General features: G+C 43.5%; 1 protein-coding gene across 4 annotated transcripts in view; it reads right to left on the minus strand.

Annotated features, from left to right (window-relative positions):
* Positions 1–4,461: 4,461 nt before the first annotated feature.
* hdac4 (histone deacetylase 4) overlaps positions 4,462–18,007 on the minus strand; it is a 255,347-nt gene continuing 241,801 nt past the window's right edge. For all 4 annotated transcript variants that reach the window (XM_029703522.1, XM_029703521.1, XM_029703520.1 and 1 more), the window contains 3 exons: positions 9,428–9,512; positions 8,934–9,069; positions 4,462–8,723 (listed from right to left, as the gene is read on the minus strand). In XM_029703522.1, the coding sequence (XP_029559382.1) occupies positions 8,684–8,723; positions 8,934–9,069; positions 9,428–9,512 (261 nt within the window). In that variant the 3' untranslated portion in view covers positions 4,462–8,683. The remainder of the gene's footprint in view (positions 8,724–8,933; positions 9,070–9,427; positions 9,513–18,007) is intronic.

Below are 18,007 nucleotides of genomic sequence, written 5' to 3' on the forward strand. Positions count from 1 at the left end.
CTCATTGGTCTCGTGACAGGTCTCTTTCACATCTTGTGAGACGGTCAATATTGTCACTCACATCTCAGTTTGCTCTGCTCCTGTAGAGATGCTCGAGACTTGTCCAGGTCTCTTTGCCACATTGCTGTACTCCAACCCTGTTGATTTATGAATATTCAAACATCACTTCCATTGCGACACCAGCGTCGTTGTTTGCATTTAGGCAGGGGAAGACTAAGGAAGACCGTACAACAGTGGTACTTTTACTGTGTTTGACTGACCAGTAGCAGGCTTGGATCTGTTTTTGTTTGGAGTGTTGTATTAAGGCCCCCCCCCCAACCCACTCCAAACACAGACAGTCTTGTGTTTATTTGGACACTGGGGTTGACCTTTGGCTCTTCCAAATGGGTGGCTAAGCCTGTGTCAGAACTCTCTACGAGAGGTGGGTGTAGGAGTCAGGGGCAGGAGAGGAGTAAATACGGAGAAAGCGTATTTATTACAGTTCATCAAAACACTACAGGCACAGACAAAAATGCAGTCCACAAAAATCCTCTAGAACAAAGTCTAGGGAAAAACACCTGATAGGAAAAAATGAACAAAATAAACGCCACCCAAAACCACAGACAGGAAAAACGCAAACAAACCCGCACGAAACAAAGTGGGTAGGGCGAGAATAAATACCCAAACTAAACAACCTAAACAAGACACAGGTGAACAATCAAAACAGACATGACCAAACGGAAAAGAAAAAAGGATCGGTGGCAGCTAGTAGACCGGCGATGATGACCGCCGAGCACCACCCGAACAGGGAGAGGAGCCACGTTCGGTGGAAGTCGTGACAGCCTGCTTGTGGCTACTGTGAAGGCTAGGGCCTAAAGGCATCAGCATGCTTCAGTTCGTCTGGCGCCTAGCCGAACTTGGCTACGCGAATCGAACGAGTGTGCTCGCATACTCCCTTAAAAAAAACGTTGAGAAAAAAAACCCTGCAATACTGTCCATTTTGAGACGCCGTAGCCAGAAGGAATCTGATAACTAAATAAATCTGTGATTCATTTTGACGTTTTTCCAAGGAGCTCTTAGTCGCGCAATTTTAACTAAGATGTTTGGTTCAGTATTTCTCAAGTGAAAAAATGTGCATGAAAATTATTAGTCTCTCGTTGAGTGACAACAAACACTTAATTGAAGAATCCCTACTGTTGCCTGTCACCGACGAAGGGGCGTAGACTTCGGCTTGCCTCGAGAATTTTTTTGTGTGTGCACGAACAACTGAAAAAACCCAAACAAAAGCCAAACAAAAAATTCACAAAATATTGTCATAATATGTCCACAAACTGTTCCGAACTGTTTAGTGCACATGGCAGTACGGTCAAGGGAGCTGCTCTCTTCAGTATACTAAATACCTACTGTAGGAGTCTGGGGCCTGTTCCAATCATTTAGAGATGCGTCCTTCCATCTGACCTTCCTTGATCTGTAAAGGATTACCTAAGTTACCTAAGTAGGTAATACTTTATATTAAGGTCGGTTAATAAATCATTCATAAACAGTTTGTAAAGAGTTTACTTACCATTTATGAATCATTATTCCTACATTTGTAAATGACAATAAGTCATCTCTAAATAGTAACTTACGTATTTAGAAACACTATTTTAAAGTAATCATTCATGATTTGTACTGTAATTAGTAAAGTGTTTGATCATAGTATGTTCACAATTTGTAAATGATTAATAATGTACTTCTAATCAGTTATGTCATGAATGGGATATTTATTAACATTAGTGCATGTGAAAATCTGATTATACGTGCACTTACTAACATATTAGTTGATGATTAAGGTAAATCCTTATAACCATTTACTAATTATTAATAAACTATTTTGCAGCCCCTAATCTAAAGTCTGTATATACTTTATAAACGTTTATAAATGACTTGTTACTCCAAAAGCTGCCCATATTAGTAGACAGTACTTGATTCTCCACCAATGGCTAAAAATAACCTAAAACTTGCAATGGTAAAAGAAGTTGCTTATAAGAATCTACATGAATCATCAACCGATGTGTTAGTAAGTGCATGTGCTCACATTTACAAATACACTCATTAACACCGAATAAATATCCCATTCATGAAATATATAAATACATGTATATGGATTTAAATGGTGAGTAAAAACATGAATCAGTTAATCATCGTACGAGTTGACAATAACTACTTTATAACTGGTTTAGATTATAAACCGCACACAAATTGTGAACGTACTATGATCAAACACCTTGTCTTATGTCATTAATAAATAATTGAAGTGTTTATAAATGCGTTATTGACTATTTAGAGATTGCTTATTGACATTTACAAATGATTAATACATGGTTTATTAAGGGATCTTAATATAAAGGGTTACTGATAAGTGAAAAAGAGGTTTCTGACTTTCGGTTTCATCAATTCATCCCTTTCAGATCTAGAATTACTTTAAGGGAGAAAGGAGGTATTCCTATATTGAAGCATAACGTTTATTTAGTTGCAGTAGTAGAACGATTTTGTAAGTATTCGCAGGGTGTCACCTCGTTTTCAAGATCAGAGTGTGGATTGGAATGTGTTTTCTCATACACTGGGACAGGGTCAAAAATGTCCCCTAGCCATTCACTAACCACTTCCAGCATATTGAATGTGTCCCTCTACTATTTGCTTGGTCACAGATTTATAACAACAAAAAGCTGACTTGCAACATCACAGCGGCTAAGAATTGCTCAGATGTTTATGCCTTCGATGAATGTACTTTGTGGGTTAACTCATCACAATTCCCTTATTATAGAATTATCATTTTTGAAAGTATTCATACCCCTTGACTTACTCCACATTTTGTGTTACAGCCTGAATTCAAAATGGATTTGTTTTCTCTTGCCCATCTACACACAATACCCCATAATGACTAAGTGCAAACATGTTTTATAAATGTTTATTGAAAATGAAATACAGAAATATCTCATTTATATAAGTATTCACACCCCCGAGTCAATACTTTGTAGATGCACCTTTGGCAGTGATTATAGCTGTGAGTCTTTTTGGGTAAGTGCCTAAGAGCTTTTCACAGTTGGATTGTACAATGTTTGCTCATTATTATTTTTTTAATAATTCAAGCTCTGTCAAGTTGATTGTTGATCATTGCTAGATGGCCATTTTCAAGTCTTGCCATAGATTCTCAAGGCAATTTAAGTCAAAACTGTAACTAGGCCACTCAGGAACATTCAATGTTGTCTTGGTAAACAACAGTGTGGATTTGGCCTTGTGTTTTAGGTTATTGTCCTACTGAAAGGTGAATTTGTCTCCCAGTGTCTGTTGGAAAGCAAATTGAACCAGGTTTTCTAGGATTTTGTCTGTGCTTATAGCTGTATTCAATTTCTCCCTAGTACTTACCGATGACAAGCATACCCATAAGATGATGCAGCCACCACCATTCTTGAAAATATGAAGAGTGGTACTCAATGATGTGTTGGATTTGCCCCAAACAAGCTTTGTATTCAGGACAAAAAGTACATTTCTTTGCCACTTTTTTTGCAGTATCACTTAAGTGCCTTGTTGCATGTTTTGGAATATTTTTTATTCTGTACAGACTTTCTTCTTTTCACTCTGACATTTAGGTTAGTATTGTGGAGTAACTACAATGTTGTTGATGCATCCTCAGTTTTCTCATATCACAACCATTAAACTCTGTTTTAAAGTCACCATCGGGCTCATGGTGAAATCCCTGAGCGTTTTCCTTCCTCTCCGGCAACTGAGTTAGGAAGGACGCCTGTATCTTTGTAGTGACTGGGTGTATTGACACACCATTCAAAGCCTAATTAATAACTTCACCATGCTCAAAGGGATATTCAGCGTCTGCTTTATTTTTACACATCTACGAATCTTCTTTGCGAGGCATTGACAAACCTCCCTGGTCTTTATGGTTGAATCTGTGCTTGAAATTCACTACTGGATTGATTGACCTTACACATAATTGCATGTGTGGGGTACAGAGATGGGTTAGTTATTTAAAAAAACACTATTATTGAACACTGAATGAGTCCATGCAACTTATTATGTAATTTGTTAAGCACATTTTTACTCCTGAACTTATTTAGGCTTACCATAACAAAGAGGTTGAATACTTATTGACTCAAGACATTTCAGCTTTACATTTTTATACATTTCTTAAATGTTCTATAAACAAAATTCCACTTTGACATGATGGGGTATTGTGTGTAGATCAGTGACACAACATCTACATTTAATACATTTTTAATTCAGGGAAAAGGGGTGTGAATACTTTCTGAAGGCACTGTATGTCCAATCTGAAGTTTGTGAGTATCTGGGTACATGACTCAAGTACGATTCATGTATGATCCAACATGGGCCTCGAGTTTGCATCACAATCATTTAGCCTTTTCTTTTTTGTTCAACCAAAGACCACTCATCTGACCATATCCCCCAGGAATAACAACAAGACAGTGGTTTTTCCAAAACATTAGATTTTATAGTGAAGATGTCAAAGAGAAAACGTTAGAGGAAAGGTCCCAGGAAAAAAGTACTATTCTGTAACAATGGAGAGAAAAAGACAATTAAAAAAACAGAATATGCATGTCATACATTTTGTAAACCTAGAACTGTTCTTTTTTTTTTTTAACCACAGTGGTCACAGATATTACTGGCTGAAATGGAATGGACGACCCTGACGATGATATAGACCATTCATCTGGACAGAGCCCTTTGATATCTCCAGATGTCTCGAAACAAAACCCATCCCAACCTCAAATTATATCACCCCCCCCAGAATAAAAATCAGTTGGTCTATGCAGTTGGTCTCCCGTCTTTAGTTTCCCTAAAACAGTTTTTCTACATAAATACAATAAAATCCATTGTCTGTATGTCACAAGTGCAGGATAAAGATGTTGTGAAATATTCAAAGTCATTCAGTTTGTTGTTGCCATTTTTCACAGGTAAAAAGCATATGTCAGAACAACAGGAAGCATCGCTCTTCCTCGTCGTCGCTCCTGAAAAAAAACAGAGGAGCAAAAGAACGAGTTCCCGTGTCATGCTCTCGTTCCCGTATCCCGATGCTGTAGTAAAAACCTACTTCTGTCCATTCAGTGCTCTTTCCTTGTGCAGATATGTTACAGGGACAGAGACAGGCATGCAGACACACAAACCATGCAGAGAAAGTTACAGAGGTGGTGGAAGAGTGCAGAAACCCAACAACCAGGCCCTTCAAATAAACCACAGACAATCCTCAGGCCTGGTTTTGAGGAGAGGATAAAAAGCAGGAGAAGAAGAAAAAAACGCCCCATGATTAAACAATTAGAAACAAAACAAAATGGAATGTCTTTTGTTGAGCATGATTAAGAAAATGTTCAAATGACTATCTGGACACAATGATAACCAGACAGTATATAGTCCCTTTAAAAATATTGTTTGAATACAAGTGACTAAGCCATGACTGCCATTGCTGTGACTGGTGCTTCTAAGCACCCTGGGAGAGCTCTGGATGATAGCTTATAAAAAATGCCCCCAATACAATAACAGCAACCCCAATAAAGACGCCGACTGGACTTTTAACTCATAGTCTGCCCCCTTGGATGAGACTGGGTCCATTGAGATGACCCTTGACCTCACTAGTCATCTTCTACAGCCGTCAGAGGAGAGGGGCGGTTTTGGGCAGGATGGGTGAGGTTAAAGGGTGAGAGGGGAACTATTGATGGGTTAACTATGACCCTTGGGCTTATAGTGATTAGCCATTATAGGGCAACCCTTGTGTAATTATCATGTCATTCCAAGGCAAACCCAACTGAGTTACACGTCTTTTAATAGATAGTATGGAGAAGGTTTTACAAACACAGTTAAAGTGTTTGATTGTTGGGTCAGAAAATGTTACCTATGTAAGTGCGAGCAATCCCAGTGGTCTTCGCACTGTAAACCCATGCTTACATGGGTGGGTTGTCACAGTGTTTTAATGGAGGAGACATCAGAGCTCCAGAAACAAGTGACTTGTCCCTTGTTTGGGAACAACTTTTCAACTTCTCTATGTAGTGTCAGGAAGTATGAATAGAGCCTAAGTCAGTGGTGTATACTGTAAAGAAACAAATGGGATGCTACTGTACTGAACCCTCAGCCAAGGCATCCAGGAATAATGAACAGTGCCCTCTGCAACAACCAGGAAGTGCCAAACCGGACCAGCGAATGAAACACGAGCAAATCACCTCGCAATACTAACTTTTTTTCCTCCCAAAACAAGATTGTAATATGTTATAATATATAATATACTTTTAGATTTTTTTTGTCATATATAAATCTACTATGAACAGACAGTATAGTAAATACACAATTGTTGGAATCATTATACAAAGTAGAAATATTTGCATCCCCCCCATCTCTCCCCATCCCTCCCCTTACAACCCCAGATCCTTTCGCCATGAAAAGGAACTGAACTCTCACTTGGTCGTGAGACAAGTCAACTGTAGAAAGTGTAACAGAGAGAAAGAACTGAAAACAATCCAAAAATAACAGGAAAACAAAGAAAAGTACAAAAACCAAAAGACACGGAAGTACACTTCAAAAGACAAAACCGAAACAAATAAAAAAAGACCAAAAAATATTGGTAAAAACCACACAAATGAAGTAGTCATCAAAACAACTGCGTTGGAAACATCCCGGAGAAAGATCAATGCAGAAACAACATCAATCTTCTCAGTTCTTCCTCCTTTACCAAAAGTAGAAACAAGTGATTATGACTTCAATGGAATAATGTAGAAGGTAGTTGCCCAGAGGCTAAACATGAGTTGAGGGTGGGGAGTCAATACACCGTATACGGTCGCTATTTCATTCATTCTCCATATTCTGCACTATAGGTGTTTGAGAACTAAGTCAACTGTATGTGGTAAGAAATGTTTAGGACAGCATGCGTGCAAATGTATTGTATATACAGTTATTTAACGTGTCTCACACAAGATTGAATACACTTCCCTGTACCAAAACAAAAACACTCCTAGCGGTAGCTATGACTACTGTGTCTGAGTGTATAAAGAGTTTGTTTACTGGATTGTGACGTGACACTCACGTACACACGCACATGCACGCACCTGTTCGCTAGCACCTGACACTTGTAGAGCACCTGTGTGGACAGAGAACATGGGTGCCACTCGCTCCTCTCCGAAAACTCACAAAGGTGGTATGTCCGTCTAATTGCTCCGTCACCATGGTAACAAAGACACGTTTTTTTTTGTGTGAACAAAATGCCAAAAGAGCGGCTCATTGTATCTACTGCCCCTAAATGACTGTAAGATCGTCTGAACGTTGTGACATTAGAACGTTTTGAAAGGCGAGGTGTGCAAGTTTACGAAAACGGGGCAACAGTTCTAATTCCCTCACAGGGAACAATCTTCAATGTAAAGTCATGATAGTAAAATCTGTCTTAATAAGCTTACAATACTACGTGGATCCTGACTATTGCGCTGATAGCAACGTCACGCTTTGGCTTCATTTCTTGTCTTACTACGACTATTTTTTGAACAGCATTCTCGTTTAAGATGGCAAGTCTCTCTAATACAGACTACAGTGCATGCTAGCTAACTCTTTCGAAGAGGTGGCGTGTATTTGGTTAAGGGTTTATATACCAGCGAGCTACATCATTGGCTGATGTTTGAACCGTTGATTCAACCATTCAGTTCCACTGAAAAAGACTAACCGTGTTAGTCTCTGTGTAGCATGGCAACTACCTTCTAAATGACAGTAAAGGGGCTACGACGAGGTCAAAGGGAACAGGGGCGGGACAGTGGGCTACAGGGAATTCAGGGTAAACATGCCAAGGGCCTTCTGTCTATGTGCCATCGCGCTGGCATCGCCAGTCTCGCCACAACATAAGGGGATGAGGCGTGAGGGCGAGAGGAGGGCACCTCTCTCTCCCCTCAAACTCATTTAAGGCAAAGCTCTTCGTCGTGAGTTCATCGTAAAATCCACCAGGCTGGGAAAAAAAGGCACAAACTCAGTCTTTTTTTACTGTCTGTCATCTCGAACCAGAAGACCTGGTCACACGTCCATCGTGCTCTCTCTCTCTCTTCCTCGCTTTGTACCTATCTTGTTACGCAAAAAAATGGCTGCTTTCGCCAATCAAAAAGTTGGCCAAAAATTTCAGCAAACCCTGCGACGTCTCTCCTTTCTCAAAGTCTTCTGTGAATGGTAACGACTGAAACTTCGTAAACAGTGTCGGAATTATATCATAGGGCGCTGTTGCTGTTTTTCAGTGAAAGGAAAAAGGAACAAACGACATAAAGAAAAACGAAAGAAGAGAGCTAACTTAGAAATTCGGTGTCTGGAGTGGTACTTCAGACAGAGAGTGTCTGTTACAAAAAAAAGCGTGGACACTCAAGGTCACCTTAGATCCCGCTGGTCCTGGAGTAAAGACCCGAAAAGACCTGGCAACCCGAGGCTCTTTGTGTTCTGCCTCCTTACACATCAACAACATATCGGTGGACTTTTAGTCCGTCCTTTAAGTCCGATAGTGTCGTCTTCTGTTTCCGTTTCGTAACCGCTCAGCGTTGTCCCCTGTCCCCCCCCGGGGCTGATGTGCCTTCTAGACAGGGCGTGGGAGGGGCCAAGGATTGGGGTCAAATTCAAACGGAGGTTAGTGGTTGGCTGAGGACTAAATGGGTGTCTGAATGGTAAAGGGGGCGTGGTCATCCCTTTACAGAGGCGCCTCCTCCTCCATAGGCTCCTCCTCGCTCCTGGAGAAAGACAGGACAATGACACGAGTCACAAACAGCACAACCATACTCTATACAACTGCAGGAAGGTGTGAGATTAGTGAGTATCGGAAGACCGTCGTCGCCGCACACACACACACACACACACACACACACACACACACACACACACACACACACACACACACACACACACACACACACACACACACCGCCTTGGGAGGGACGTACCTCCTCTGCTTGTTGGCCACAGAGAGGGAAGCCATGGCAGTGACGGTCTCAGCCTCCTCCGTCTCACACTGACGAGACTCGCTCAGAGAGTAGCCCAGTGTGGAGGCCCCGCGCTGCAGAGAGCGCCAGTATTTACCTACAACACATGACAGGACAAAGGTCAAAAGGTGATTATTACATAGAGCAACTGGACAAGGTGTCAAACAACGTGTGTTATCCAGTGCCGAGTGGTACTGTTTACTCTATGGTAAATGCACGCTGGCAAATCAAATGCCAAAATCATTTGCTGGTTGTACTGTAGCTTAGAGCTGGGAAATATGGACCCCAAAAAAATCCATATTGCGATAAATTGGCTCAATTGATGCGATAACGATAAATAGAATACGTTTATAACATTAATGTGCACCACAGTTCTACTTGTTTAAACTACTACTACTTTGATGGTTGTAGCCATGGGACTGTTTCCTGTGTGAGTAGAGTAAAGGGTCACACACCGTGTTCTTCCAGAACCTTCTCCATGGAGTGGACGGCGTTGGGGTTGGGCCTCTGCTGCATCACCTCCTCGGGGATAGGATCCAACTGGACGGATACACGCACACAGGAGTGAGTGACAGGTTAGATACAACACGGCAAAAGCAGAACAAAAAACGGAAGATCTAAAGATCATTCTTTTTCCCCTCTGTGGATGACTACTTCTGACTGGGGACCTCTGCCCAGTGTTGAATCACCCAGCCAGTCCAGCGGTGGAGAACAATTTCACACAATAACAAAAAGGCTCACAGATGCACTGCAGCCTCCCACTCGAGGAGCCACTCTACACCACAGGCTACAATGTGTGCTTTGTGCTGGGTCCCACTTTACACACACACACACACACACACACACACACACACACACACACACGAAGAGAATGGAGCCAGAGGGAATAGCAGTCTTTTTACGGGCTCCTGACCAATTGTGCTATTTTGTGTATTTGTTTTGTGCTGATCGTAATGTCTTTTTTTTGTATGTCTATCACTAACCTCGATTTGGACAAGGACTTCTACTTCAATGAGTCGGGGGCGAAAGACATATCGAATATCCCGAACCAGGCCCAAATCCCCGACACCTGTGCGCCAGGCCACCTGATGAGACTACGGCGGCGAATTAATAAATCGCCTCTACCCTCTGTTCTGTTGGCAAATGTGCAATCGCTGGAGAATAAACTGGATGAGCTCCATTCAAGACTATCCTATCAATGGGACATTAAGAACTGTAATATACTATGCTTCTCTGAGTCATGGCTGAACAAGGATATTGATAATGTACTGTACATCTAGCTGGTTTTTGTATGCTTTGGCAGGACAGAACGGCAGAGTCCGGTAAGATCAGGGGTGGTGGTGTGTGTTTCTTTATTAATAACAGCTGGTGCGCAATCTCTAATACTAAGGAATTCTCGAGGTTCCGCTCGCCTGAGTTAGAATACCTCATGATAAGCTGCAGACCATGCTATTTACCAAGAAAGTTTTCATCTGTATTTTTTGTAGCTGACTATTTACCACCACAAATTGATGGTGGCACAGGGCTGTTTTGCTAGCACAGACTGGAATATGTTCCGGGATTTATCCGATGGCATTGAGGAGTTTACCACATCAGTCACTGGCTTCATTAATAAGTGCATCGACAATGTTGTCCCCACAATGACCATACGTACATATCCCAACCAGATGCTTGGATTACAGGCAACATCTGCACTGAGCTAAAGGCTAGAGCTGCCGCTTTCAAGGAACAGGATACTAATCCGGATGCTTATAAGAAATCCCACTACACCCTCCGACGAACCATCAAACAAGGCAAAATATCAATATAGGACTAACATTGAATCCTACTACACCGGCTCTGACGCTCATCGGATGTGGCAGGGCTTGCAAACTATCACGGAATACAAAGGAAAACCCAGCTGAGTGCTGCCCAGTGACACACCCTACTAGACAAGCTAAATGCCTTCTATGCACACTTCAAGGCAAACAACACTGAACCATGCGTGAGAGTACCAGCTGTTCCGGACAGCTATGATCACGCTCTCCGTAGCCGATGTGAGTAAGATCTTAAAACAGGTTAACATTCACAAGGCCGTAGGGCCAGATCAATTACCAGGATGCGTACTCAGAGCATCTGCTGACCAGCTGGCAAGTGTCTTCACTGAGCTTTTTAACCTCTCCCTGACCCAGTCTGTAATACCTACATGTTTCAAGCAAACTACCTTAGTCCCTGTGTCTAAGAACGCCAAGGCAACCTGTCTAAATGACTACCCCCTGTAGCACTCACATCTGTAGCCATGAAATGCTTTGAAAGGTCATGGCTCATTACTAAGCTCATTACTAAGCTAAGGACCCTGGGACTGAACACCTCCCTCTGCAACTGGCTGCTGGACATCCTGACGGGCTGTCCCTAGGTGGTGAGGGTAGGCAACATCGAATCCGCCACGGTGACCCTCAACACGGGGTGCTAAATCCCCTCTTTTACTCCCTTTTCACCCATGACTGTGTGGGCGGGCATGATTCCAACACCATCATTAAATTTGCTGATGACACGACGGTGGTAGGCCTGATCACCGACGACGAGAGCTTCAAGTTCCTCGGTGTCCACGTCACTAAGGACCTACATTGGTCCCAACACACCAACACAGTTGTGAAGAGGGCACGACAATGCCTCTTCCACCTCAGGAGGCTGAAAAGATTTGGCACGGCCCCTCAGATCCTCAAAAATGTCTACAGCTGCACCATTGAGAGCATCTTGACTGGCTGCATCACCGATTGGTATGGCAACTGCTCAGCATCCGACCGTAAGGCGCTATACAGGGTAGTGAGCACAGCCTAATACATCACTGGGGACTAACTCTCTGTCACCCAGGACCTCTATAACAGGCGGTGTCAGAGGAAGACCTTGAAAATTGTCAAAGACTCCAGCCACCCAAGTAATAGACTGTTGTATCTGGTACCACACAACAAGCGGTACCGGAGCGCCAAGTCTGGAACAAAAAGGCACTTGAACAGCTTCTACCCCCAAGCCATAAGACTGCCGAACAGTTCATCAAATGGCTACACAGACTATTTACATTGACTCCCTTTATTACAGTATTTAAAGAAAAATTGGACTTGTTTTACACTCCCTTGTACTGGCTCTATGCACACTCACACATACCACACACACACACACACACACACACACACACACACACACACGCGCGCGCACACGCACACACACGCACGCACGCACACACACACGCGCACACACACACACACGCTGCTGCTACTCTTGTTTATTATATATCCTGATCACTTTTACCCCTACCTACATGCATACTGTATTACCTCAACTACCTCGTAGCCCTGCACATTGACTTGGTACTGATAGTCTTTGTACATATCGTTGTTATTGTTTTTATTGTGTTACTTATGTTTACTTGTGTTTTTATTTCAGCTAATATTTGTCTTACTTTTTAACTCTGCATTGTTGGTTAGGGGCTCATAAGTAAGCAATTCACTTTAAAGTCTACAGCTGTTGTATTCGCGCATGTGACCAATAACATTTCATTTCACTTGACACACATACGCACGCGCACACACACACACACACACACACACACACACACACACACACACACACACACACACACACACACACACACACACACACACACACACACACACACACACACACACACACACACACACACACACACACACACACACACCTAGGGACACTCTGACTGTTAGGAGAATCAGATGAAGGAAACAGGGCATTCCCCAACCTGCTTTTCCAATCCGGAATGATTACATTTTCCTCTGGCTCACTGTGTGTGCTGCATTTTTTTTACCCCCTTGTGAGCAGAACCATTAAAAATAAAGACCCAAATACTTCCATGTATAAACACTGGACAAAATATAGGCACACAGACGTCTTTTTGCCCTATCATAACCTTGCTGAAAAGAAAGTGGAGGAGGAGGAGACGGAGGAGGAGGTAGAAAAAGGCTTGAAACATTAGTAGAAGGAAGAAGAGAATGTCAGAAGAGAGGAAAAAGGGATCGCCGGTCGGTTCCGTTCGGCCCAAGCTGGAATTTTTGTTTTAATTAAAACAAATAGAGGGTGGGAGGGGGTGAGGAGGGCGAAGGGAGAGGCCAGTCTAGCGAGAGGGATACTTTAACCCGGCTGTGGCACGACAAGCTGCATTATACACACGCATACACAAGCATGCACATATGCACACACAAACACAGCCGCACACACCAGTGAAGCGCGGGTTGACTCAATAATCCGCAGTCTCCGCGGTTATATCTGCAGGACGGGTGGGTTTAGGTTCATGAAATACAGTGAGGATGAAGGGCAGGGTGGGGGTGGGCGGGTTGAATAAAGAAAAAAAGCCATAAATGTATTATTCTTGTGCAATTCATATCTATAGGCCATATTGAGGTTTTTATTTCCTTATTTTGATCTACTGTTAGTACGTAAGCCTAAGCTTCTGGGCCTAAGTGTACGTGCACCAAACACACGGCAATCGCCAAACGCTTTAGGGAACTTGGGCAGGAAAAGTTAACAATGTCGGAGTTTAGTTCAATAAGAGAAAGCTGTGAAATGGAGAGTTGAAATGAAAAGAGATGGGCCAGAACAGTAGCCTCATATTTGGGAAAGATGTTATGTGTGATGATTGAGACGCTACACAAATCTGACACAAGACGGGGACTTCAAATATGGCACGTCAAGGGAACTGCAAATGGAAGCAGTTCTTTCAATAAAATGATACACCGAGTGTACATTTGAACTCGGGAACAGGAGTGTTGAAATATTCTTTATTTTAGCATCTTGAGAGAATGAATGCGTGGTTAGGGGACATCTGTAAAGGTGCTATCGTTATCAGCATCATAAAAGCTGATAGTATTTCAAACACATAAAATATGCATCCAAGACAAAGTGAAATCTTATCAGAAACATGTCGGGTCATTTTCACAGCAATTCCCTGAAAACCGTTTAGGGACAAAACAGAGACGTTTTTTCCAGTTTATTTTGCGTTATTGCATTTTATCCCTGGTCCCTAAATGTCTTTGCTGTGCGAGAGAAGCAGAGATGAATGAGAAAACGTTACCGATGTCAACAACATTGAAGCATTCATTATATCGATGTGTGACATATTTTCTGGTGAGCAAACTTTATTTAGTCTTCTAGGGCAAAAGAAGAGAAGGTGCATGTATCTATCTTTGACTGTACAGCGCATTTTCTATATTTGTAGGTTAGGGTCGAGTGCAGGTCCCAGATTTTCACTTTATCACATATAGTCGGGTGGTTGCGGATGGGTTATTAGCAATTGCCCGTGGGTGCGGGTGAACAAACAGCTAACCCGCACACATAGAATCACAGAATGGTTTGGGGTACAGTACAAAACACATGCACAAACACTTCCCCACACACACCAATACCCTATCATTCACTCCCTTGAGCGTAGCAGCAGTGGTCCACATGGATGGCTGCAATGCAATTTCAGTGGCTTTAGAGGAAACGCGAACCTGTGTGTCTGTACTAAGATCAAGGTCCGGGGCTGTCCAACACACACATAAGAGACAACAGAGGACTTTGTTCACTTTGGGCGTCACTCACACCAGGCCACCCGAGAGTCCTAAGTGATGCACCATACCCACCAAACAGAAGTAGTTCACTCTCAAAGCACCCCTACAGAAAAACTGTTTTCACAGTATTAATATCAAAACGTGGTATGATCTGTGATATCATCCGTATTCACACTGCTCTGATATCATTGGTCTTCAAGGACCCCACTAAAACTGCTGATTTGGTACAGTCCAGTCATTGCCCTTGTCAGATAACCGCTAGTTGTCTCCCGCGATGAAATCGGTTTTGACGAATGATGTGTCTTGTCATAGAGATCCGGCTTTTACAAAATGACACTGATTGGCACAAGGGGGGCGCAATATAAATCAATAGACTGCTGCATCATTTGTGGGGGACGACATGCTTGCTGTTGCCTTGTTTGATATGGTCACCCTAAGGGACCCTTGAAATACTGCTGAGTCAGTTCCCTATTACTCATCCTTCTTTTTCCTTTCGTTTAAGTTGGAGAAATTATTTTTTTTCTCTCAGTCCTTAAAATAGTGAGCCAAGATCCACAAATGTGTGTGTGTGTGTGTCTACACCCACTACTGTGTTTGTGTTCACCTCCAGTCCCTACCAGCCAAGTCATCTCTCCACCACTAGCCCCCCCCCCCCCCACCCCCCTTTCTCTCTTCGCCTGCCCCACCACTACCCTCAGAGACCCGCTGCCTCCAGACTGGCCTGGCACCGTAACCAGGGAGGGGGTCCCCACATGGGGCCAGGCTGGGGGGCTCGGAGGGCTGTCTGTCTGTCAGCTTGACGGGCAGCTGTAAACTTTAATGGCTCTTGTCAGCACACTCCGGGCCTATCTGGCAGGTATGACACACACCCCGCGGCATCCACAGTGATGCAAGGCCTTTATTTGAGTTTCTAACCCCCCCCCATCCTCCCTCTTCTCCATAGCAAGAAAACCATCAACTTTTTCCAACAGAGAGCGAGAGAATAGCTTTTATTGGAAGACGGTGTCCGTTGCTGCCTGCATTGTGTAAATCCAAGAATGTCTGTTTGAGTGTGGGGCACGGCCTTCAAACGCATGAGGGGGAAGCCAACAAATTCGAGACACCACGCGAACCAGAGGTTCTGAAGGAATGTGGCCCCGGAATTTAAAAAAAACAGTGAAACCATAACACTGGGTGGGAGGAATTCGACTTGTTCAGCAGACTCAAGACACAAGGCATCTATTGTTTGTTTTTTTTGCACGTATGTTGGATCGACCACTGACACCAGTTGATTACGTTATGGTAATTGAACGAGCTAACTACTTATCGAGCAGAGCAGGTGACCTTTTTTGCGGCATCGTTACATTTCCGTTCGCTAAAGAGAGTGAAACGCCAAAGCCAGAGAAAGACAAAAACGGACCATGCTTAATGTAGCTAGAGGGTAAGCACAGAGGATAACCTCATCGGCGACTGGCAACAATTAGCGTATTAGCCTGTTGTTTATCAAATAATTGCTAACGACCACAATTTGGATGAGAGGGCGCAACATCTGTTTGCACACATTTGTCAATTAGTCATGAGGTCAGAGTTGACTAGCATCGTCGCCAATGCATCATTCATGAGAAATTTAACTAGAGAGGCTTTGGCGATTACGCACTCAAACGGCGAAGTAAAAAAAAGGCCTGTATAGTCCATTCACCAATTTGTATCAGTTTTTCCTCCAACCTAATCCGAGCCACTTTCAAAGGGAACCCAATGCTCATTAAAACAAAGCTTGTCTTAACCTGCCAATAAAAAGGGGGAATATGTTTCTCACTGTGGAGTGGCCAGTAAAACGCTCGATGCACAGACTACAATCACACGGGAGGCAGTGGGGCTGTAAACCCAATCTAGAGGTTTTGGCCCTGATTGTGGACTTATTTAAACTCCTAGTATGTCTACATTTGAGATCGTATTCTTAGGCCAATGAGAGACCAATGAAAATGTTGGGTAATACATTTTAGTCGTGTTGCTTGAATAACATTTACTGACAGCCCTGCTTCTGTGACTTGACAAACAAATAAAGCAGCAGACTAGCTGACTGGCTCATTACCCCTTCATCGCTACCTAGCACACGCATCCACAAATACACACAACCCCTTTCCTCTCGATCTATCTGCCTCATCAAATCGCCCCTGGCGAGAGTCATTGCGCTGCATTCCATCTCCATTACACTGGACCTTATGCAAAGACTGATAAAACACTCGCTTCCTGCCATTTTGATTAGAGACATTTGAACTTTCTCCTTTTATCTGTTATTGTCTCCCCTGCCTTGTGTTTCTCCTTCTTGTGCCGTTAAGACTTGTTGAACCGGTCATCACACTAACGAGGGACTGATCTGCACTTGTTCAAAGACTGACTGGGCTTCCCAATGAGAAGAGGCAATGAAAAACACAGCGGGTTTGGCCAATCACCAGTGTCTAAATACGGCGGCGGCTCATGGGCAGTCAAAGGCGACTAATGAGCCGTGTGTTCCAACTCCTTATCAATGGTAATGTGGCGTTTCACGTGTGTTCCTGGCTCTGCATTTTTCCACTTGCCCAACGTCCGGAGTGAAACTCAAACCCTGGAGCTCGCTGGTTTATGACAATAGCTTCCTCCCCCGACTTCAAATGATTCCCCAATTTCCTTTGATTCTCCGATCTCTCTAGGCCTGTCAGTGACCCTGTCGTGAGAGGTGTGAGGGTAAGAGCTTTCAGATGTGGGCTGGTGACGGGGTCCCGGAGAGAAGGGCGAGAAGGGAGCCCTATGGGGGCAGGGCTGGTGCCTCTTTTTCCACTTCCAGACTCCCCGCCTTGCTCACCCATCGACCCCCAAAACAGCCTTCTCTCCTGGCTACTGAAACCTGAAACTTTCCTAGCCCCAATCCTTTCAGGAGTAGCCTTCCCTTGTTCCTCTTCTTCTTCCCCCCTTTCTCTACCCTCCTTCATGGCTCCATATATTAAACCAAGCCATAACCCTCAGTGGTAAATTTAAGGAACTTTTGCGATGCAGGCTCTTGATCTGTCAATACTGTTGTTGTCGTGGCGATGACCCCAGTCATCCAATGGCACCAGTGCAGGTAAACAGATTAAGGTTATTGCATTAAGGCTCTACAGGACTTTTGTGAAGCTCCCCCTTCAAAGCAAACGTTGTTCCAGCTCAGAGCTGTTAAGATTCTAGTTCTTCTGACAGGTTGATGTTGGTCCGCTGTGGAGCTTAAATTCCCCTTCAGGCTTTGAGGTTTCTTTGGTGGGTTCAGAACAGTTTGACCGCATTTGACCATGTTTCACTCGGCCTCTCATACGCCCCAGCTTGTCCCGGTCACTCTGAATCGAAGCTGCAACCTGTTTGGGGCGCGGTCGCCTGTTGGTCGCTGCTTTCCCTTTCTCTGGGGCGGCTGGTAGCAGTGACCATGTTTTATTAGCGTGATCCAGCGTTATTGTCCTGTTTGTTTTGCATCGGGTCCAAGATCCA

The sequence above is a fragment of the Salmo trutta genome, chromosome 20 (genome assembly GCF_901001165.1).
Source record: "Salmo trutta chromosome 20, fSalTru1.1, whole genome shotgun sequence".
NCBI lineage: Eukaryota > Metazoa > Chordata > Actinopteri > Salmoniformes > Salmonidae > Salmo > Salmo trutta.